The sequence below is a fragment of the Apiospora aurea genome (genome assembly GCF_038362705.1).
Source record: "Apiospora aurea strain CBS 24483 chromosome Unknown utg000002l_segment0_segment0, whole genome shotgun sequence".
Lineage (NCBI taxonomy): Eukaryota > Fungi > Ascomycota > Sordariomycetes > Amphisphaeriales > Apiosporaceae > Apiospora > Apiospora aurea.
Window position 1 is genome coordinate 3,223,871 of NW_027117389.1, and position 22,403 is coordinate 3,246,273.

Sequence of the window (22,403 nt, forward strand, 5' to 3'; positions counted from 1 at the left end):
GAATGGCGTTATTTCCACCTTTTAGGCGAAGAGACGCCGTGATTTGCAGACCCTAAGGGTCATCGAGCCTGGAAATTTTGTTTGCGAAGCACAATACTAGCATGATGCTGATGATCATCATGATGTGAGCTCGTTGAGTGTTACTCGACTTCTCCAACAGCGATTCTGGTTGAACCAGAGTCTGGACCTTTCTATTTCCCCCTCTCCAAGTTCGAGTTTGGTAATATTTTCGTATTCGAAGTCACGCGAGCCCTCCCATTCGATGTGATGTACTGTCCCGAAATAGTTGCAGATGTTTGCCTCGTGGCTATCGATGCGTGGCGCCCTTAGCAGACGGTTGCCACGACTAAGGGCTGCCACATGGGGGACAAGCGGCAAAAGCCCACCCAGCGCCAAAGCTAGGAATCCTATGAAATCTTGAAACCGGGCGTTAGTGATAACGAATATGTTTAACCGCCTGCCCGGGACCCAGCTCCTAGACCCCGGGAGCTGAGAGTTTTGCTAGCCCCCATCGCCAGCCGCATTAGCAGGCGCCCAATGATCTTGGCACAGCTCCCCCAGGCGAACCTTGTTTGTAAGCTGGACGTCGGGTATTAAGCAAGGTCCCTTGGGGCTTTCGGCCACCCAGACTGTCGGAAGTAGACCACACCGAGAGGGGAGACCGAAAGTCTACCGGTTAGTCAGAGACCCGGCGCTGCTTTTTCCTTCAGCTCACCGAGGCTACACGAACTTTCACGATCTGGTCATGCGGCCTTGGGCGGACTTGTGGCATATGCGAAGAGTGGCCTGGCTCTGTACTAAAAAAAACAACCACAATCCTTATCCCGTCTCGCTTACCTCGTCGAGTCGATGGCAAAAGAAAATGCCAAGGAAATTGTGATTGGGTGGGAGAAGCAATAGTTCGCCGCACTCGTAGCTGAACAATTTCGCGGAGAAAACTCGACGCGTCTTGACTGGTCTCGACCAAGGGGTTGTGATGGAGGAGACTCCATGATGGCATCATGACCGAGATGTAACCGAATTTGGTTCTTGTTGGATGTGTATAAGTAGGAAGGTGTCTGGGCATTTTTGAGAAGCAGAATCGAACTGGTCATCCCCTTCTACCCTTCCTCTTTTCCCTGCTGCAGAGCTCCTAGTATGACCTTCTCAGTCCTCATCCGCTTGACGGTTGCGTTCTCGGTACTTGACACTACGTTGGCCAAGGACTGGGAAAGCCCAGAGTATAAGTGGCTATACCAATATCCCCTGCCGATACCACAGACCAAAGCTTTGAACAGGTAAGCGGTTGCTTGGCTGGATGGATATGAATCCCTGGTCGCTGACCACGTACACAGGACTATCCCGCACCCAGTCACCGGGAAGGACATAAACTACTATGAGGTTGAGATCAAAGAGTTGAAGCAGCAAGTCTACCCAGACAGGGGCCCAGCTACCCTTGTAGGGTACGACGGACTGGCTCCCGGTCCAACTTTCCAGATGCGACGGGGCACTGAGGCCGTGGTTCGGTTCATCAACAAGTCCAAGAACCCAAACTCGGTCCATCTTCACGGCTCTTACTCTGTATGTATAACCGCCCTCCCCCGCCGCTAGAGGCAGTCCTGACACGTCGGTGGCTGGGCAGCGCGCGCCGTTCGACGGCTGGGCCGAGGACGTGACAAAGCCCGGGGAGTATAAGGACTATTACTACCCCAACGGCCAAAACGCCCGCACCCTATGGTACCACGACCACGCGATCGATATCACCGCCGTCAATGCCTACTACGGCCAAGCTGGGGTCTACGTGCTGCACGACGCCGAGGAGGGCGCGCTGAACCTGCCGAGCGGGAACTACGATGTGCCGCTGGTGTTGTCGTCCAAGCAGTACAACAAAGGCGGCTCACTCTTCAGCCCGGCCAGCGAAACGACGTCGCTCTACGGCGACGTGATCCACGTCAACGGGCAGCCGTGGCCGTACTTCAAGATCGAGCCACGCAAGTACCGCTTCCGCTTCCTCGACGCGTCCATCTCGCGCACATTCCAGCTCTACTTCGAAAGCGACAAGAAGCTCGGCGAGAAGCAGGAGTTCAACGTCATCGCCTCCGATGCTGGGCTGCTCAGCGCGCCTCAGAAGGTGAAGGACCTGTATATCTCTATGGCCGAACGCTACGAGGTAGTTATGGACTTCTCCAAGTTCAAGGGCGAGAACGTGACGCTGCGCAACAGCCGCAAGATCGCCGTCGATATTGACTACCTGCACACGGATAAGGTCATGAAGTTCGTCGTTGGCAAGGATAGCGTGGAAGACAACTCGGTCTTGCCCAGCTCGCTGCGCTCCATCCCCTATCCCCAGGGCCGCACCACGATCGACCACGAGTTCCTATTCGAACGCAAGAACGGCGGCTGGCGCATCAATGGTGTCAGCTTCGCCGATACCGCCAACCGGGTGCTAGCGAAGCCCCCTCGTGGCAAGTCGAGACTTGGAAGCTGATCAACGGTGGCGGCGGCTGGAGCCACCCAATCCACATCCATCTGGTCGACTTCAAGGTGATAAGCCGCAAGAACGGCCGCAACGCCGTGTTGCCGTATGAGGCCGCGGGCATGAAAGACGTGGTCTGGCTGGGCCCCAACGAGGAGGTGGTGGTCGAGGCCAACTACGCGCCGTGGGACGGCCTGTACATGTTCCACTGCCACAACCTGATCCACGAGGACCACGAGATGATGGCCGCATTCAACGTCACGTTCCTCGCCGACCTGGGCTATAACGAGACGCACTATCTCGACCCCATGGACCCAGAGTACCGCGCTAAAGTGATCAAGCCCGAGGCCTTCACCGACGACGCCATCCGGAAGCGTATCCAGTTCATGGCGTCCTTCCAGCCCTACAGCAAGGTGGACGAGACCGAAGCCGCGCTTCACGCGTACTGGGCCACCAAGGGTAGTCAGGCCGTCGCACCTGCAGCAACGACGGGTTCATCGTCGCCGAAGACCACGACAACTGCTGCCGTAACGACTACTCCAGGGAAGCGGGGAGGAGGTAGGCGGGGCCGGTCTGAGTTGCAATAAGATCCTTGTGAGTGGTGATCCAATGTGTTGATTAAGGGGGCGGTACATTCTTTTAGGACGTGTATGATTAATGGCCTTCGTTTGTCCTGGGGCGTTGGGCGGGGGTTCTTGATTTCCTTCGTGTCACATATTCGTAATCTCGATAATGCATTATCTCCTTCGGCTTGGTCCTGTAGTGCTTCCTGGCGGCCTGCGACATGTAGAGAAAGCATCGACCCGGGGGGTTTGGTTATTGGCCTGACACTGGCGCTTCCTCATCAAATCAAATATTGGCATGTTCTGCAATATCCTGCAGGTGATGAGGGGTCGTGGAGGTGTTGTCCTTGTAAAGCGATGGGTTTTTTTCTTCCTTCATTCTTTTATTCTTGAATTCCCAGCTAGGATCTTGTCCTCTGGATAATCCTCCAAGAACGAGTATCTAGTATGACGAAAGTCGAGTCTTTGGTAACACCTCCGGCCCAAGCTCTGTGATATATCGGCTACTGATTCTTACTAGGGCCAGGGATCTGTCGGTACATCGACAGGCCAGGGGGCGACTCGTATGTCGCCGTAAGTAGTTCACCATAGCTCGATCATTCTACCGTCTTTGTTGATGATGTCTTGATAATCTGTAGGGAACTCGGTATTTCGGATCCGGCCTCCGTCGAGGACCAGGGACGTACCTGAGTAAGTGTCACCATCATAAAAGCGATGACATGGTGTATGAGCTCACAGATGCCAGAATACATCTTGCCGAACGACAGGGTACATCGTGTAGGACAGGAAGCCAGAGGGAAACACGGCAGGATAAGGTTGCCGAGCGAGGAAGGCGCTACCACCGCTATTACAAACCCTGGGTGCCCGCCGCTGAACAGTGCCAGGTTATTGTAACAGGCAACAGTTCCCTTATTGGTAGTCACGTCGTCCCATTTCGAGTTGAATGTTTATTCGACAATCCTTGCGTGGACACGCCTGTCATGCTTGTTTCTGCGTCACAAAGGTCGCCGTGATTGAATGTCGTGCATTTCAAAGTGTTCGAAGTGTCCATTAGCCAACAATTTGTAGTCAAAGTTGATACTGCATTTACAGAGGACAAGTAGAGCTTGAATAAATCCACGGGGAGCTTGGGCCCGAAAGCTCCATATTTACAGGGACCCCGGATCTAATCCCAATGCCCGTCACTCACGCTAAAATCCACTGACGGGCAAGCTTGGGGGAGAAGAAAACGCGGGATGCAAAAGTCGAGCGTCGACAGCCAAGCCTCGTCATTTTTGCAACTGCATACTACGGGATTCCGACCAAAGGGTTCAGAAGGACAAGACGACACAATATGAGGCCGTCGGCAAACACTGCGTTGCGCCTGGCGTCTAGCCGGACACTGTTCCCGACAACCCCACTGCCGCCCGCGCCGACAAAGACGACGACGTTCCTCTCCCTAAGGCAAATCCACCACACGCCTGCCGCGCCCGCCACCGTCTCCCCCCATCCACGGCAGCGGCCCCCGCCCGAGCCCCCCGAGCCCAGCCGCCGACAATGCCGCCGTGCGCCTCGCGCGGCGCAAGAAGCAGGCCGAGCTGCTGCGCCAGGCCGCCGACATCCGCAAGTCGCAGCAAGCCTCGTCCAGAAAGAAGCAGCAGCCAGGAGGACAAGAGGACCGGCCGAGGCCCCGGCGCTTCTGGAAGGACGTGAGCGTCAAGGAGGTCGACGGCGCGCTCCAGGTGCACCTCGACGCCCGGCCGCTGCGCCACCCGGGCACCAAGGCCATCCTGCGCCTGCCGCTCAGCAAGCCGATGCTGGCGGGCGCCCTGGCCCTCGAGTGGGACCAGCTGACGTCGGTGCAGCAGGCGACCAAGCACCACCTGATCCCGCTGACGAGCCTGGTGTGCCGCGCCATCGACATCGCCGAGGACGACGAGGTCGCCCACTCGGGCGCCGTCGAGAGCCTCCGCGCGGGCATCGCCAAGGTCGTCATGCGGTACCTCGACACGGACACGATGCTCTGCTTCGCGCCGCCGCCCGCGAGCTACGACGTCATCGAGGGCAAGGAGTCGCTGCGCGAGACCCAGCAGCGCGCCTACCAGGAGATCGTGGGGTATCTGACGAGCCGGGTCTGGCCGGGCGTCGAGATCGAGCCCGTGCTCGACGGTGATAGTCTCATGCCCAAGAGCCACAGCGAGGCCACGCGGGCCGTCGTCGAGGGCTGGGTCACCGGTCTCAGCGCGTGGGAGCTGGCGGGTCTGGAAAGGGGCGTGCTGGCCGGCAAGGGCCTGCTGGGCGCCGTGAGGCTGGTGGTTGAGTGGAGCGAGGACGCCGCCGGCCTGGGTTTCGGTGACGCGAACAAGAAGTTCGGTGTCGAGGAGGCGGCCAAGGCGGCCAGCTTGGAGGTCGATTGGCAGATCGGCAACTGGGGCGAAGTCGAGGATACCCACGATGTTGAGAAGGAGGATCTGAGACGCCAGCTCGGCAGCGTCGTCCTGCTCGTCTCTGGCACCGGCATGAAGTCGAGCTAAGCGAAAGGCCCAGCATTGCCATGGCCTGTGTTTATCACAGTGTATAACCACGATATCATATGTAATACAACACATGCATGTACGAAGGGGCCATTCACATCAATAGAAGGCAAATAAGCATATGGGATTTCTGCTGAGGAATTTCTTGGGTCCATAGCTCTAAAGCGAGTGCGAGAAGCACGAGAAGCACGAGAAGCACCAAAAGTGACTTGTCGTCTTGTTGCCAACGATGGCCGAGAGAGTTCATCTCCTCCTCAGAAAAGAATACCAAAAAAGTCTCGTTCGGCTCTTTTTCCGACTGCCTCCCTTTAGGTCTAACCTCGATGGCCGCAGTCTCCGCTCATATCAGTCGGTAGGTCTAAGTGTTCGTGAAGATGGCCCAGTAGACGGTGGACTTCTCCCCCGAATCGTTCCAGCACTTGAACTTGCCCTCCCACTGCATCTTGTTATAGTTGTGGTTCCTGGCGATGCTGGCGTAGATCTCGGTGGCGATGTCGTGGGTGCCAACCTTGGCACCCCACATGTTCGAGGTCTTGGTGCCGAAGACGCAGGTGCCGTGGAACATCATACGGCACCAGTCGCCGTTGTCCTTGTAGTCCTCGACGGCTTTTCCCTCGAAGTAACCCTAAAAGAAAAACATGCCTGGTTAGTTTCAACGCAATGGCATATGTGTTGCTTTTCTTGCAAAGGCGTTTCGGTACTTGGAAATGACCTGACGTACCTGGTTATCGGGGAGAGACTCAACGTCGGCGATCCACTGGCAGTCGACCACATCGGGCGAGCCGGTGGTCGTCTTGTCCGTGTATTCCTCGTTAGGATCGCATTCGTCGTTATCCGAGCCAGGGTGCCACGAGAGGCGCTTCTCGTGGCCGGAAGTGGAGGATTTGCCAGTGACGTTGGCGGTCGAGACAAAGTTGATGCCGGCGGGCAGCTCCACGGCCTTGATGGTGCCATCGAGCAGGGTGAGGTTGCGGTATGCCTTGGGTGCGGGAATGGCTCCGGCGAGGGCAGTAGCTGCTAAGCCAAGGAGCGACGTGATGAACTTCATCATGTCGAGTGAAGCGTGTATAGGCTTCTGGTGCAGGTAGAACAATAAAAATTGAAGTGTTTACTGTAGGACTGTGAGGTTGCTTATTAGGAGTTGCGGACAGTGGAGAGTTGATGGGTTTTTCTGAGCAACTGAGAGGTGGGAGGAGTTGATAAAGCTCTGGCAAATGGTCCGGAACGAAGGAGTTCTAACTTCCCTCGATGAATGCACGTCTGGATTCCAATTCCATTCAATGGAGGGAGTCGCGACTTGGATCAACGACCACTCATCCATGTTGGGTCCAACACCGTGTCACAACAATCCCTTCACCCCAGCCCCAAATCCCAGATGTTTGTTTTTGGAGAGGGATGGATGAAGATCCATCTTCCATTGAATGTAACATCTGGTCAGGCTCCGTCAACCAACGCTCATTCTTCATGGCCCTCTTCTTGCAACTGAATGGCGATGTTCACGGCTGCGAGGAACATGGCTCTATAAACCGGTCTTGATGGGTTAGTCATGTGCACCTTCCTGCATCATAGCAGTCATGGACTTGACTGTCGAGAAGAAGCATAAGCGGTCTGCAAAATGGATATCACAGGAGATCTGGAGGTTCTCTACAAATTATTTTACGAACATCAATCACTGGCATCTGGAAGGGGGTATACCCATGACCCAGTCGCAAGACCAATGAGAAGTTGCGGTAGGAGAAGTGTAAGTCCTCGAGAGAAACTAACGTCCAAGGTTAGTGGATGGGTGGATGAATGTGGGCACCGGCCACCCCAACCGAGGAACCGGGACTCCACCAGTCAGCCCTTGTCGTTTTTCTATAGACGACAAAGAAGAAGAGAAGAAAAAAAGACCTCGACTTCCTTCCTGCAAACCAAAAGCTTAGACACCCAAAGCAGCATAACCAAAATGTCGTACGGAAGCACCCAAGGTCAAGCTGGGGTCCCGACCCCCACGGATGCTGGTCTTTCGCCGACAGCGGCGACGGGCTTGTTCCATGATGACCCCGACGCCCACCATAACGTGCCGGCGGAGGCCGAGGGACCGGAGTCGGCGCCGGGAGCAACGACAGTGTGGCAGAAACTGCGGGCTTTCCACGAGCGCAACTTCGGGCTGTTCCTTGTGTTCCTGGCCGAGATCTTCGCCTCTTTGGTCAGTTCGGTCCCCCGTTCACCGCTTCTCCGGCAGTCTCTCGACTCGGCACGCCTCAATACTGAGAGGGATTATGAGGTGCTGAGATGAGTTTGCTAACCACAATGGGGAGAGAGTAGATGACCATGACTACAAGACTGTTGGAGACGGGGTTCGAGACCAAGTTCCACGCCCTGCAGATCATCTTCGTGAGGATGTTGGCCACGGCCATCCTGGGCTCACTATACATGTGGATCAAGAAGGTGCCCGACTTCCCCCTGGGCCACCGCAGCGTCAGGGGCCTTCTCTTCCTACGTGGCTGCGCCGGCTTCATCGGGCTATTCTGCTCCTACTGTAAGTCCAACTCTCGAAATAGCAAACGAGACACGCTTGGCTCATACCTGACCGCCAGATTCGCTATCATATCTGAACATCTCCGACTCTACCGTCATCAGCTTCCTCGTGCCCACCGTGACGGCATTCATTTGCTTCATCGCCCTGAGGGAACCGTTCACCATCAACGAGGCTTCCGCCGGTCTCGTCGCCTTCATCGGCGTGCTCTTCATCGCGCGCCCGACCTTCCTCTTCCCCGCGGACGAGGCCGAGCCGACCTCGGCCAACGCGCTCTGGCTCGCTTCGGAGACCCCGAAAGACGGCGGCAACGGCTTCGTGCCCCCGGTGATCGCCACGCCCGAAGAGCGCTCCCTCGCCGTCCTCCTGGGCGTCCTCGGCACCTTCGGCGCCGCCGCGGCCTACTCGACGATCCGCGTCATCGGGAAGCGCGCGCACTCGCTCGTCAGCGTCAACTACTTTGCCGTGCTGGCGACGGTGGGGTCGTGCCTCATCATCCTCGTCCATCCCGATTTGGAGTTCCAGCTTCCGGAAAATGCCATGCAATGGTGGTTTATACCCCACCTTCTTCCCCCTTTACCTACCATGTTTGAAAATCAACAATAGACAACTAACTTTGCTCCCGTCAGGTCCCTTCTTGTCGCCATCGGCGTCGCTGGTTTCCTACTCCAGTTCCTCTTGACCGAGGGCCTGCAGAGAGAGAAAGCCGGACGCGCGACGAATCTCATTGTACGTTTTCTCGCCCCCTTTCGAGCAGCCGTTGTGTCACCAGCTACAAATGAACTGACCCATATACTTGTTCCTGTCCCGTCACAGTATACCCAGCTCGTCTTCGCCCTGATTCTGGAGCGCATCGTCTGGGGCACGACGCCCTCGGGATGGAGCCTCATCGGCGCCGCCCTCATCATCGGCGCGGCGCTCTGGGTCATGCTGCAGAAGAACCACGGTTCCGGTCCGGCGGCGGAGGCGGCCAAGCAGCAGCAGCAGCAGTCCGAAAGTCGGGCCGTGGATGAAGAGAGCAGCCTGCTCGGACGTCCCACCGAACCTGGCGAGGACAACATTGCTGCTGCCAATGCGAGGCGGTGAAGGCGCATACGTAGGCTTTTTTTCTTTTCTTTTTCTTTTCTCTTTTGCTTACTGGTCGCTGATTACGACGCGCTACGCCGCAGAGGTGCAGAATAATGATACCCCGTTGTCACTTGGGTCACTGCAGACTGCCTATCGCACGGCCCGAGTAAGCACTTGGGGAGACTTAGGTGTTCGGCGTGATTCGCTAGCAGCCTTTATCGCGAAAGGGCAATCGCCATGACATCGATACGGTACGACTTTCAGGAGCGATGAACGACCCGTGCCTGTTATCCCCTTCATGGCGACAGCGCTGCCCTCACCATGCCATGTCGTCTTGTATATATTAGGGAATAATATTAAGTGCCGTGATATAATGTTTACTCTACTAGGAATGATGCTTATCCTATTAAATGTGATACCTAATTAAGTAAATAGATTTATTGATTATTTGCGGACAGTATCGATTATACCAAAGGCAGCGTTGTCGCCACCAAGGGGATACAAGACTATAAATTCGATGATTATCAAAGCACAAGCGTTAAGGCTAGTTACTATAGAACTGATATAATGTATAACATCAAGTGTATCGTGTGAACGCCCGAGGTGTCGACTTGAATGAATAAATGATACCTGGCCCGCTCGTTTGTAATGGCCCCCTCGAACACCAACACCAACACCAAAGACCGTGAAATAGAAAGAGAAAGGTTAAAAAGTCAACGCCGTTGCCCATGAAGATGATACCAGGATTGACCAACCACCGGATGAGTGAAAACACGAGAGAAATTGTTTGGGGGGGGAGGCACCTCTAGACCCTCCCTTCCTTGACCCTCGGCACCTCACCGCCTCATGGCCATACCCGGGAACAACACCGGCTCGATCGCAACGACCCTCCGCCTCGCCACCTGCAGGGTCTCGACCACCGGCCCGCCGAGGCTGCCGTGCAGCGCGAGGAACTCGAGGCGCGAGGCCCAGAGGGACCAGCGGGCGCGCCCGCGGTGGAGGGCGATGGCGGCAGCAGCCTTCGTGTTGGTGTTGGCGTTGTTGTTGAAGAAGGCGCGGCGGGGGACCAGGACGAGGCGCTCGTAGAACTTGTCGCCCGCGACGGCGAGGTACTGCGCCGCGATCAGGACCTTGGCGTCGCGCGCGGCCTGCGGCCCGGGCAGCGGGTTCGTCTCGAGGCCCTCGACGATCTGGTCCGCGGGCAGGCCGTACGGGTTGGTCGGCTGGTCGAGGATACCGGCCTCGACGCACCGCGCTTTGAACAGGGAGAAGTTGACCCAGGCCTCCCACTGCTGCCGGGACGTGGGGGATGAGGGGTCTTCCGAGTCGTCCGCTATAAAACGCCACGGGGATGTAGACCCCCTCATATTAGTGAAACGTTGCTCTCTCTCTCTCTCTCTCTCCCTCCTCCCTTCGTTTACGCCTCGTTCCGGGCAGTGTCATCTCCCGGCTCGGAAAGCCCGGAACTGGTAGAGGAAGGCGGAGGAGGAACTGGGGCCAACGTACGATAGCAATTCCGTGTCTCCTCATGTAACACATCGAAGAAATCGGGGTCGTTAATATATGGCATATACTCGTTCTGTCATTCGCAGTCAGCTGAAGACGTTGCGTGCATCGCATTCGGAACTCAGTGTTTGGCCCTGCGCGCACGAGAAACTAAACTAAACCTGCTTAGAGGTCAAGGCGAGGAACGCAATGGGACAAAGTGAAATAAGTCCGAGCGGAAAAGAAGAAAGTCTCCTGTACCGAGTTCAGCTCAAAGGAGCGCGGCGGGAGCTGGCGGAGCTCGACGAGCAGCTCAAAGAGCCGGACGTGCTGGGCGCTGTCGTGGGCCAGCAGCGGGGCCAGCTCGAAGATGAGGTTGTACACGAGGTGCACGAAGTCGGCCAGGCCCTCGTCGCCGCCGTGCTTGAGCATGGAGCGCTGCGGGAGCCAGCCGCCGGCGAAGGCCCGGTCGATGGCGGCCGCGGCGTCGTGCGCGGCGTTGACGGCGTTGGAGCGCAGCAGGTCGCGGAAGATGCTCATGAAGTTCCCGTCCACCGGGTCGAACCGCCGGTTCCGCTCCGTCTCCAGGTAGGCAACCCATGTGGACTGCCCCTGCTGGTCGTCGTCACCATCGTCGCTGTGCGGGGCTGGCTTCTGCTGCTGCTGCTGCTGCTGCTGTTTGTGTAATTGTGATTGTGGTTGCTGGTCGTCCTTATGGTAACAGTCGGGCTCGGGCTTGGACTGGGTGTCAATCTCCATAACGCCCGGCCTCAAAGCGGTTGCAGGTTGTTGAAGTTGGGGATTGTATATATCGAAATCCAATGAGCTATGACGGATAGAGTAAAGGGCGGGCGAGAGTAGGTATAACCGTATAATCAAGTGCAGGGATGGCTGTTCCAGAGAGGGCACTTGTTTAAAAAAAAAAAGTAGCGGCCGTCGTTAGTCAGTGAGCCAGCCAACCTTCTTCAACCAACGCGTTTCCAATTCGATGGCGATGGTTGGGATGACAAAGCCGGCTTGACTGGTGTGCATTCGGACGGACTTTGCGACAAGCCCGCTTGCGAGCCGAGAGACAGGCAGGCAAGACTTGGGAATCGAGATGATTGCGTGTGCGTGTTGCGTCTCTTGTTTTCTCGCACTCATACGCTTTGCTTTTCGGCTCCTTTTCCTCTTTGTTTCCCTTCTTTTTCTTGTCGGGTCCTTCACCTTAGCGGATTGACCGAGACATTTTCCGTCGACCTCGTGAGATATATTGGAAGGGAGGAAAATCCAATACCTGCTTAGCGACTGAATCAACGATGATCAGATGATTTGTGACGATTTCTGACGACACCTGGGAAGCACTGCAATTCGGGGCCAAGTCGCAAAATAGGGCACATTCGGACTATATATGCCATGTTTGGGTGTATATTAGGTAAAGAAGTACCAAAACAGGTACGCCTTCCTCTCCTTCTACATACATACGCTACTACCTGGGCTATAGGTGACAGGCCGTGGGGTGGGTTGCATAGAGAAAGAGAAAGAGGAGGGGAGGGGAGGGGGAGGGGGAGAAACACACTGCACCGGTATGTTTCTCTGTCAGGGATTTTCTGTCATATTGCGGCCAGCGCGTTTTTTGGTTGGTCTGACTGAGATTCCCGACCGCCGAATCCAAAGTGCGCTGATGTTTCCCTGGCCCGTTTCTTCCCCCTCTGCTTCCCTCCTGTCAGACCGGCGTTCGCTCTAGGCAAGTTTGGGAACTTCCCCTTCTGAACCTGAGCTGTCATCATATTGCGGCTGTGACGAAGGATCATCATCCTCGTCCCCTGCGAAAGACTCCTAGTGTCCTGATTCGCAACCCTCCGGTTCCCAAGTCTTTGGTTGGCCCTAGCAAGGATTAGAATGGAGAGGGAGGTTGCCAGCAAGAGCGTACGGCATGGACAGCTAGCACAAACGTATGCTGCTCAGCTGGGCTCCTCGCTCGCCGAGCCCGTATATTCGTCCTCACTATGATTGGCTTGTTGCTGTGCCGCAAAATCATACGAAGTCGAGACGCGGCAATAGGCAGAGATGACGGCATATCCACTGCCTCAGCCCTATTCGCCGGCACATTGGAGTACAAATGCATGTGGAATGAGTTGTCTGATACTCTACCGTTCCGTTGTATAGGTATCTGAGATGGTCCGTCGGTGCCGCGAAGTCGAGCTTCATAAGTTCTGAAGATGCCAGCCATGTCCTAATCGATATCCCCACCGGCTCCGCTCAGCAGCCCCAGAGCAAGATATCGATTCTCTATGGCCCAGCATGTATATAGTGGCTGCCACTACAGCGAAGTGGCTCGTCGATAGTAGGAACAGGCTGAGATCTTCGACGTGGGCGCCACCAACAACCGATCACGCCTCAACAATATGCTGCGGGCAAACGGATCATGCTGTGTCACCACGATATATTGTGTGAGCCATGTAGAGAGAAACAAGCCATCGTCGACTCTTGGTACGGCGATGCTATAATTATTCCTCACGCTACTGTAAAACTTGGCTCTCGATCCAACGCGAATATATACGTAGCCCGAGGCAGACCGGGTCTAACAGACTACGACCTAAAGCTACCGTGGCTTCTGACTGATTCCTTGCCATGACAGCCACGCCTCACGATTCTGGCTAGAAAGCGCCCGTTCGGGGTGTTGCTAACGAATGAGCAGATTGCTTTTTCTCTGGCCCTTTTCTCTCCGAAAAGATGCATAAACCAAACGAAACTCAATGCCGAATCTTGCTGCAGTTTCTCTCGATTGTATGATCCCGGCCCATTGCCTTTTCAGCAGTATCCCCCGTTAGGGTTGTTCCCCGATGGGTTGTCTGCGTTCATTAGCAACCCCTAGAAAAGCGAGTTTTGCATACCCTTGATGGCCACTGAATGGCCATCTGCAGTAAATGTAGCCGTTGTTCTCGTCCGTAGCCTTCTCTTCGGACATTAAGATACTCCGTCGGAGTAACTCGTTGAGTTCTCTTGTGATTCGTGTCATATTCTGCGGACGGGCGCTGGTACGAGCGAGCCGCATATGCTATTTCCTGATATCCATGTCAGCTATCAACTGCAAGGTTGCGCTCGAGTTAGGCTAGTAACAAAACGCAACAGCGCAAAGTATTACACTCTTTCGGGTCCGGTATAAACACCCCATAGCTGGGCTGCGGGCAAACAGATGTGAACGGACTCGCGGCCAGGGCATATATCAAACGACGAATGGCACCCGCGGTCGGTTTAAAACAAGAAGCTTCGCCTAATGGGAGTAATATAAGTTAAAATGTCCCCGGAAGGACTGTATCATCATGACTCTAGACAAAAGCTGTGCTAACTGTCAAACGACTTATAAGTGTGCTAACCACGGCCAACGTTCTATGGGCTCAAGAAGAGACAGGAACCAGCTAATCGACAGCCTCCACTTGTAGTCGTTAATTATTCCTTCGCAATTCCAAACACAGATGAAGACTCTGAACTCCAATGGCTCGAATACCCATGGTAAGCCTGAAGAACGTCGTTCACTCTTTTCAAGGTATCATTTCGCAGTAATAAAGAAATCAGAAAAAATCCTAAGGTTGGTTTTGGTTTCCGACTGGCCAATTGTCTACCTGAATCGAGCTCGGCAGCGGCCCATCACCTCTCCTTGGCATACGAGTTCGGCGCTGAACTCGGATCCGTCAAGAGTCAGGTAAATGTCGAAGTAGACTCTGTAGAAAGTACCCTGAGGGGTGTCCATGCGCTCGAAGTCCTTCTCCAGGTTCTTGCGAGACAAGTCCGAGGTGAGAGTGACCACTTCCTTGATGCCTGCATTTCTGTTAGTCGCAGTGTCAAACGATGAGCAGTTCAAGGTCACTTACGAGGATCCTTGGTGTATTCTGGGCAGACATCGTCATCGCAAGCATAAAGAATATCTTCGTACATGAGAGTGGCGCCGGGGGCCACCTGGCGGAAGAAGGAGACTTTGACAGGCTCGCCAATCTTGACCTTTTGGCCCTTCTGCACGAAGATCTGTCTGGTAAACTTGCAGCGATCCTTGCCGTCGAGAGAGGGCACACGGTAAGCCTCGGGGTGGTAGCCCTCCTTGAAGGGCTGCAGGGTTGCCATGAGATAGTGACGGCGGGCGACACGATGCGTGACAACACGCTCGGTAATACCGGCGGTTACTGCACCCTTGACGATAGCGGCGACCGAGTCCATGGGCCGAACTACCTTGGCCTGGAATTGAGGCGGCACGTGTAGCTTGATTTGCTGGAAGAGGTACTCGGATGCACCGAACCCACCAACAACCAGAATGTTCTGCAATGTTCTGTTCTGGGCCTGAATAGCGATGATCTGGTTCCGTACAAGCTCGAGAATGCGATTCACAACAGGTTCGAAGCATTGCAAGATTTCCTCGTTGGTGAAGGTCATGTAGCCTTCCTCAATGCCAGCCTCGGGGAATTCAGCCTCGATGCCCACATCAACAGCCCACTTCTGGCCGTTGTTGCGGAAGTCAGCTTTGATCCGGTTCTCGAAGTCCATTATACACTTGGCGTACACCCGACCAGCGGTTTTGGAGCCATCGGGAAGCTTCATCTTCCGGATCTTGGTTCTCAAGATATTGCTGAAGTTTCGGTTGAGTGCAGTCGAACCGCAGGAGTCACCAGATCCTGCTGTGCATTCTGCTACTGTGAATGGGTTCTCATCTTCGACTTCGTAAGCAATCAAATCGACAGTGCCACCACCGCAATCAACAATAAGAACCGCGTCATGGACCTTGATGTTAAGTAGACCAGTCTTGGAACAGAACAGTGCTGCAGCCTCGGGCTCACTGACTAATGTCAATCGGTTGTCATTCTCGTCTCTCAGGAAGCCGGCCTGGATGGCAGCAGCACGAGTGGCAGCCTTGCCGGCGTCGTTCCAAATGGCAGGCACCGTCAGATAGTATCGGATATTACGCTCTTCTCTGTTGAAGACCTCGCCCAATGTCTTCTGTAAGGCGGCTCGCATAGCCTGTCGCAATTTGAACAGATAGTCGGCCGCGACGTCGATCTCCGACTTTCCGGGGGCAGAGGTGGCAGGTTGATCGGATCGATGTAGGTGTTCCCTGACAACATGAGTTGGAGCTTGAACCATTCGACCTTCTGCACGCCAGGCTTGGGGTAACCGGTCGGTGCCAGAGCGTCAGCGATATCAGGGCCCCAGCCCACCACCTTTTGATACTGGTCATAGTAGAGCACGGTAGGAATCTAGTACGATTGAGTCAGCCATGTCTTGTGCCCAAATCATGCGGGCATTCAAGTTGCACTGTACCTTTTGTTTCGTGTAGGAACCGGCACCTGGCCATTCGGTAATAATATCCTCTTTGGCCTCGTTATTGGTAGCGAAAGCGAAAGCCACCCCGGAAAATGTGGTGCCCTATAGAATTGCATTAGTTGATTCCTGGCGAGCAAACCACGCCGTGTGGTGATGAAGTTAAGAACGCACAAAGTCAATTCCGACAATCAGCTGTGCCTTGCTGCGGCTGTTGCCCTCAACTTCAGCAGCTGGCCGACCGAACTGCTGCATGGCTGGGCCTTGGTTTTGCGGAGGAGCCGGTGGAGGATATCCAGTCGCCCCAGCGTAGCCAGGAGGACCGCCCTGGATGGGCGGAGGACCACCGGGTTGCATCTGCATTTGAGGAGGATAGCCTTGAACGGGAGCGCCTGTGTTGATAGGTGGAGGACCGCCGACCATCTGCGACGGAGGAGTACGAGCTGGACCTTGGACAGTTTGCGGGCTCATGCGCCCAACGGGGGGAGGAGGACCACCAGGATTGAAGTTCGCAGTATAGCTGGGAGGTCGAGGGCCAGCGCCAGGATGGTTCATGGTTTGTTGGAGACTCTGTTGCGACGACGAGGAAGCGATGGAGGGGGCGGGACCGGGACGGGGAAACTGCTGCTGGATTTGAGGGGGACCTGGTTGGCCGGTAGAAATGGCCGATGGGCCTTGACCTGAAGGTGGGGGGGGTCGCGCTCGTCGGAGGTGCAATGTTGTCTTGAGACGGCGGGATGCTGGCAGTGGATTTACGTTTCCCAAACCCTAGGCCTTTAAAGCGAGAGTTCAAGGATGAACTCATAAGGGAGGACTTTCAGAGACGGAACTCCTAGGACTTCTTGAGGGGGGAGGACTCGAGTAGAAAAAGAGAAGGGGATTGCCAATGTAAGAGGGAAACTGGGTCCAGGACTTTGCAGCGGCAGCTAATCGTATGTAGCTATGGCTGGGCAGGGTCGGCGGCCTGGGCTTGGGCAAGTGTGTGTGTGGTGGCAGAGTTACCGCAACTAATAAGAGAGGTAAAGTAAGACTGGTGTGGAAATGCTACCATGTTACCACCGTCCGCAGCAAGCAGCAAGCAGCCTCTTCGGTCAACTGGCCAGTGCTGCCCAGGTAGGGTCGATTGAGACGGGGATGTTCCTAGGCTGGGGTTTCTGGGTCCTGTCCTGTCCTGGGAGGGTGGTCCAGTTTCGTTCTGGGTTGGAGTGAGTGCAATATGATTTGAGGCGACCAGGCTGACAAGAGAGCGAAGGGATGGATGGGTGGATGGGGGAGCCGGAAAAGGGCACACACACATGTACTCTCTGCATACACACCAAGCACACCAAGCAGCCGATAGAGGGGGTCCCTTTCTGAGAAGAGGGGTGAAACTTGCGTCCCTGGTTGGCAATACCTCACTCAGTCTTTGTGTGTGTGGTGCGCATGAAGTAAGGCAAGTATGCTACTCGTGGAGGGCGGAGGGGATGATGAACTTGAGAGCAAAAAAAAAGGGACGGAGCAGCAGTCTGAGCCGAATGAATGCTGTAAGATTGATTCCAGCAAAGCAATGGTGCTTGGAAATGCCAAGTGAATGAAGAGACGCAGCCAGAAGTCGACCTGACTTGATCAAAGAAAACAGACTAGTGCTAACAAGCGTCCGACCGGTGGGCGGCGCTGAATCCTTTCTTTGAGCCTGGGCCAAAAAATGCAACCAAGATGTAGTTAGACGCAGAATGGAGTGCACTGCATAGTAAGTCGTAGGTTGCAGGCAGTAGGCGCGGTCGGTGCAGTCAATGTCAATTCCGGCCAGAGGTGATGAGGTATGTAACGAGCAGGAACGGGAATGGCACTGATGTGCGACCGGCCAGCTTTCATTGAGTCTTATCTCTGTCTCCCTCTTGGTCTGCTCCCTTCCATGACACGATTGATCTCATTATTGCACGAAAGACAGCGTCAATTGTGGCAGTGAAGCTGGAAACAAAGGCACAGAGCGAACGGGCATGTGGGTCAATGGGGATACGATGCGATGCCTCGATGCACAATACCTGGCCCCAGGCAATCAGGTGTCAGGTCCGCTGGTCGTTGTGGCTGAATTCGAGCTGACAGCGCTAAGCAGGGTCGGGCAGTGTTGCTAGCTTGCGACCAGTGCACACAATAAGGCTGAGCACCTCGAGAGGGGCGCTTTGGCGGGGTTGCCAGTCCTACGAGAGCCGCTCCCTTTTGCTATTCAATTGTACAGTTCATCAAATGACGCTTGGGGAGTATGCGACTTCACACAAGTGAAGGCTTAGCTGGGATCGGTGGAGATCTGTAGCCGGTTGCACCTCTATACCGCTATGTTGAAGCTATCATTGAATGACGGACGTGCCCCTGTAGGGACGGGCTATTAGGTAACTGAAGGAACATACGAATGAATGCATAACAACAACAACTACCACTACTGGTACTCCATCTTGGGGCAGGAATATACATCCATATAGATCAATGGAGGGAAAATGGAAGGGAATACGTATGGAAACTGAGGTTAGAAGGGCATAATGTAGGGCTTCATTGTTTAACCAATTGATAGTGGCTCTTATATGCCAAGTCGTTCTTGCTTCTAGCCCAGCTTACTACATGTACGATGTGTCGGTGATGGGTTTTATTTACTCGACCGAATCTAACCATGTCACCGCCTTCACAGTTTGCATGATTCTGTATGCTATTGAAGGCGTGAGGTACCTTGAGGCAGAGCATCCCTAATACATCCTTTTGAAGCACATCGCTGCTAATCTACATATAACAGCTGGAGTGCTTCACGATGCGGGATTCTATCAGCTCTTTGGCACAACTTCAAGCTAGGTTATAGTATTCTCTGGAACTGCTGTGATCGACAGAGTCCTAGGTCCCTGAGAACCCACATCCATGAGAGCTGAAAAAGCTATCTACGGCCAAATGTGGAGCAGGATGTGCATCATATTGTATGTAGGTGCCCGATGATTTTGGTCTATATTCGGCAGTATGTTCGAGGTCACATTTGTATGGTGTATATGTTGATGTTTGAGCTTACATCCATGGTTCTGGGTAGGACAAAAACACCAAACCACTATCACATAAAAGCCGATGCGGCCAATGGCTGACGGGCGATTTCGGGGGCCAGAATTCGAGTGATTGATGCTCTGTTAGGGAACCACAGAACGCCCATGAGATAATATGTGCCACTGCCCCGGGTCGGAGGGTTTGATGCCCAACATCACTCGATTACCTAAAGAGTAGGTGATCAATCCCCCCCTCATCCATGAATCGCACCAAGCATCAATGCTATTGACTCTGCATGCGATGCCCAATTTTCAACTCTTGCAATTTGCCAGTTGTCGGGCAGGATCTTATACACCCAACTCCAATAAGCATGTTCGTTTCAACTCTGATCCCCCAGTACCAAGACTCAGACCAGGATGGGCGAGGCTGGGCTGCTGAGCCTCCCTGCCTCCCTCTAAGCGATAGTCCACCGCGGCAGGCTGACAGGGGTTAGAACTTTCTGTTCCCACCCTCCATCCCCCTTCACTCCAACTAGCATGCATTGGCTCATTCGTTGTAGTGGGGTAGTAACTTAGGGTGGGCTGCGAGGAGCATCCTAGGTTAGATTCCTTGCAGCAAGTCTATCCGCGCTCCAACTGCTAGAAGTCCTATCACCCAGCCAAATAGAGGACTTCAAACTCCTGGCCATGATGCAAAGTCCAAGGACTTGCAGATATTCTTCCTTGCACAGCATCCAAATCGTCTCCGCTTGGTAGAATACGTGTTATCAGCACGCCTGCAATTTTCAGGCACTCAACGAAGACTGGTTGTGTGTGAGCTTATGGCTGTGTACTGAAAGCGCCAAACTTGGGCATCTGGTCAAAACCAAAGGGTCGACTCGACCATGCAGCCAAACCAACACGCTTAACCTCACTCCTGGGCAAATCCTACGGTGGCGTCATTCTGCAGGTCAGTGTCAACGACGCCGCAGAATTTGCCACATGGCTCGCTGGCGGCTCCGGGGGGTGGTGTGCTCCCCTGACACATCTGGCGATAGCCCCCAAATTGTCTGGCCCAACGATAGGTGGCCGCTGCACAACATGCCCGAGAACTGGTCTGATTACTGTTTGGGGGCGAGAGCGGCGCACCACCTGCGATCGAGACTCGCCGGTAACATGCAATGCAACTATATATCGTGGCAACGGAGGCGGGCGCAAGTCTCCTGATTACCTGCAGTAGCAACTGCATGAAGTGACCCAGGCTTAGGTTCACCTGTGCCGCTTGGAATCGCGCCGTGGAAACATCCCTGAATCAGCCGCCTGGATGGTTTCATTTCACACATGTAGTTGGCAGGTAGGCAATTCTACTCGACAGAACTTTGATCGACGCCACCAACGAAGTGAGGATCGAGGCTCTCTGAGAGCTATAATCAGCAACGCCATCACTATCTGACTAATACGAGCCGCGCAAGCATATGCTGGCCTAAAGCCGTATGTGGGTTTTTTTTCAGGTTCTGGTAACCCCATTATGAGGCAAGATAATGTTGTCTGGTAGCTCCGAAACGGATACTTCCAAGCCCAATAAGACAGCTTCTAGATACTGTTCGATATGGGTTGGTAAGGACGTGATCTTCTGGTTGTCGTATTGCATCTCGTTGTTCTTCCCTTTGCGCATATCTGTCTGTATCAAACTCGGCTTACAAGCTAACTCGAAAGGGTCCACACTAGGTTAGGTATCGAGCCAACTCACTATAGACCGAACGAAGATATGTTCGCTCCTATATGCTCCTGAACAGTTAGGCCATATCACGCTCTTGTTGAGGGTCACAATGTGAAGGGCGTGAGGAACATCAATGAATTAACTGTGGGAGAGAAGGCACCACTCGGTAGGTACATCTATTATACAACGTCATAGGCCTCTAACCGAAAGACCCCTTTGAGCCCCCAGATAATGCCCAATCTATCGCCTCTTACAAGCTCAACAGTTCCTCTCGCATCTGGCTACTTCCATATACTCTAGAGGGTGCCTTCCTCTTTCTTCTGGAACAAGCACACCTCTCTCATACATTCGATGCTGCGCATCTCAGCGCTAATAGCGTGCCGGGTGCCGTCAGGCTGGAGCTTGTCGTCGATGAGCTCGTAGATGACCTTGCTCATGGTGTGCTTGTTTGGATCCTTGCCGCCCTGGCCGTCGCCGCCGTAGCTATCCATGAACGACGTCTGCAGGTCCTCGATGAAGTACATGCCGCCCGGCTTGACAATCTTCCAGAGCACCTCCAGCGACACCTGCTGCTGGTTCATCCTGTGGCCGCCGTCGTCGATGATGATGTCGAAGTTGCCGCCCGTCTCGTCGATGAACTTCTGCAGGAACACTTTGTCCGCCTGATCGCCCGCGTAGATGGTTGCGCCCATCGTTTCCGCCGACCACTTTTCCGCGCACGCGCCGTCGTACTCCATGTAGTACAGATCTACGTTAGGGAAATACTCCAGCCAGGTGTAGTAGGACTTGCCCGGTCCATAGTTCTATTTCCCTCGGTATCAGCATGAGCCTGACAAGAATCCATCGCCAAATAAAGGGGGAGGGAAGGAGATCAGGTACTTACCATATCGCAACCAAGTCCAATCTCGAGCATCTTGAGCTTCTTGTTGCGGATGGCGGGGAAGTGCTTGTCGTACATGAACCAGTACTGATGGGTCGTTACCTTGTCCGTTCCGTACTTCAAAGCGATCTCGTGAAAGGTTGGAGCGTTACTAAGTCCTAGTGGTGAGTACGCCGCCTTGCTGAAGATCCTTTACAAGGGCATGTCCTCTTACCTCGCGACTTCCGCTGAAGCAGCCACCTGGGGCGGGGAGGCAACAGCAGCTCCATGACCCTCTGGCTCGAGGTTGACACTGGGGTCAATTTTGTTGCCGCCACCAGTGCTGGCAGCGCCAGTTCCCTTGTGCCATGCATTGTGCAATGTCTCTCTGACTTGATCATGTTGATGGGCGATACCAAGGAAGAGCAGGATGGATGCTGCTGCAAGCAGAATGTAGTGCACTCGCGAGGCAGCCATGTTGAAGTTCGGAGCAACGAGGAGGGTTCTCGATGGGCTACAGATTGTTGCAATCAAGGACTGCAGGGCAGTGGGATGATGAAGGGGGAGAAAGGAAAGAGTGCTGGGTAGAGCTGACTGAAATGTATTCACAACACGCATGCAGCTTACAAGTGCCTCAGCTTATGAAGACGGGGATAATCGAAAAGGGTACCTGAGTTACTCGAGTTAGATTACCCCTTGATAAAGGGGGTGAAGGTGCAAAGAATGGACAGACAATGTCTTAACCACAGTACTACCAAGTGAATATCCCTAGATTCAGCGCCTAGGGTCCAGACAGCGCCACTTCCAGATGATTAGAAAAAGAATTCTTCTTTGGGAGGAGTTACGTGCATACAAGTTGAAAACAAATATCTGTTCCATTCAATTGCAGTGTCAGCTGAAGATTGCTGGAGAAGGCTTTGGGTGGCTTATCACTACGATGGATACTGCGCAAAGCTGA

The 22,403-nt window shown here is 54.3% G+C and overlaps 8 protein-coding genes across 8 annotated transcripts; 3 read left to right on the forward strand and 5 right to left on the reverse strand.

The window, feature by feature from the left end:
• Positions 1 to 1,137: 1,137 nt before the first annotated feature.
• Positions 1,138 to 3,042, forward strand: PG986_003368 (Bilirubin oxidase 2; the record flags this gene model as incomplete). Its single annotated transcript, XM_066839590.1, has 4 exons — positions 1,138 to 1,277; positions 1,335 to 1,560; positions 1,622 to 2,422; positions 2,455 to 3,042. The coding sequence occupies 4 exons, from the start codon at positions 1,138 to 1,140 to the stop codon at positions 3,040 to 3,042; spliced, it is 1,755 nt and encodes a 584-aa protein (XP_066704654.1).
• A 1,309-nt stretch (positions 3,043 to 4,351) lies between these two features.
• Positions 4,352 to 5,531, forward strand: PG986_003369 (ATP12-domain-containing protein; the record flags this gene model as incomplete). Its single annotated transcript, XM_066839591.1, has 2 exons — positions 4,352 to 4,446; positions 4,517 to 5,531. 2 exons carry the CDS (start codon positions 4,352 to 4,354, stop codon positions 5,529 to 5,531), a joined length of 1,110 nt encoding a protein of 369 aa, XP_066704655.1.
• Positions 5,532 to 5,889: 358 nt separating this feature from the next.
• Positions 5,890 to 6,582, reverse strand: PG986_003370 (uncharacterized protein; the record flags this gene model as incomplete). Its single annotated transcript, XM_066839592.1, has 2 exons — positions 5,890 to 6,156; positions 6,253 to 6,582. The coding sequence occupies 2 exons, from the start codon at positions 6,580 to 6,582 to the stop codon at positions 5,890 to 5,892; spliced, it is 597 nt and encodes a 198-aa protein (XP_066704656.1).
• Positions 6,583 to 7,476: 894 nt separating this feature from the next.
• PG986_003371 (uncharacterized protein) lies at positions 7,477 to 9,135 on the forward strand (the record flags this gene model as incomplete). Its single annotated transcript, XM_066839593.1, has 5 exons — positions 7,477 to 7,719; positions 7,866 to 8,052; positions 8,111 to 8,597; positions 8,679 to 8,778; positions 8,866 to 9,135. 5 exons carry the CDS (start codon positions 7,477 to 7,479, stop codon positions 9,133 to 9,135), a joined length of 1,287 nt encoding a protein of 428 aa, XP_066704657.1.
• Positions 9,136 to 9,953: 818 nt separating this feature from the next.
• On the reverse strand, positions 9,954 to 10,484 carry PG986_003372 (uncharacterized protein; the record flags this gene model as incomplete). The annotated part of the gene is made up of 1 exon (XM_066839594.1): positions 9,954 to 10,484. The coding sequence occupies one exon, from the start codon at positions 10,482 to 10,484 to the stop codon at positions 9,954 to 9,956; it is 531 nt and encodes a 176-aa protein (XP_066704658.1).
• A 304-nt stretch (positions 10,485 to 10,788) lies between these two features.
• Positions 10,789 to 11,361, reverse strand: PG986_003373 (uncharacterized protein; the record flags this gene model as incomplete). Its single annotated transcript, XM_066839595.1, has 1 exon — positions 10,789 to 11,361. One exon carries the CDS (start codon positions 11,359 to 11,361, stop codon positions 10,789 to 10,791), a length of 573 nt encoding a protein of 190 aa, XP_066704659.1.
• Positions 11,362 to 14,203: 2,842 nt separating this feature from the next.
• Positions 14,204 to 16,446, reverse strand: PG986_003374 (Heat shock protein Hsp70; the record flags this gene model as incomplete). Its single annotated transcript, XM_066839596.1, has 4 exons — positions 14,204 to 14,403; positions 14,457 to 15,636; positions 15,720 to 15,827; positions 16,066 to 16,446. The coding sequence occupies 4 exons, from the start codon at positions 16,444 to 16,446 to the stop codon at positions 14,204 to 14,206; spliced, it is 1,869 nt and encodes a 622-aa protein (XP_066704660.1).
• A 4,436-nt stretch (positions 16,447 to 20,882) lies between these two features.
• PG986_003375 (uncharacterized protein) lies at positions 20,883 to 21,922 on the reverse strand (the record flags this gene model as incomplete). Its single annotated transcript, XM_066839597.1, has 3 exons — positions 20,883 to 21,389; positions 21,470 to 21,617; positions 21,681 to 21,922. 3 exons carry the CDS (start codon positions 21,920 to 21,922, stop codon positions 20,883 to 20,885), a joined length of 897 nt encoding a protein of 298 aa, XP_066704661.1.
• Positions 21,923 to 22,403: the final 481 nt, after the last annotated feature.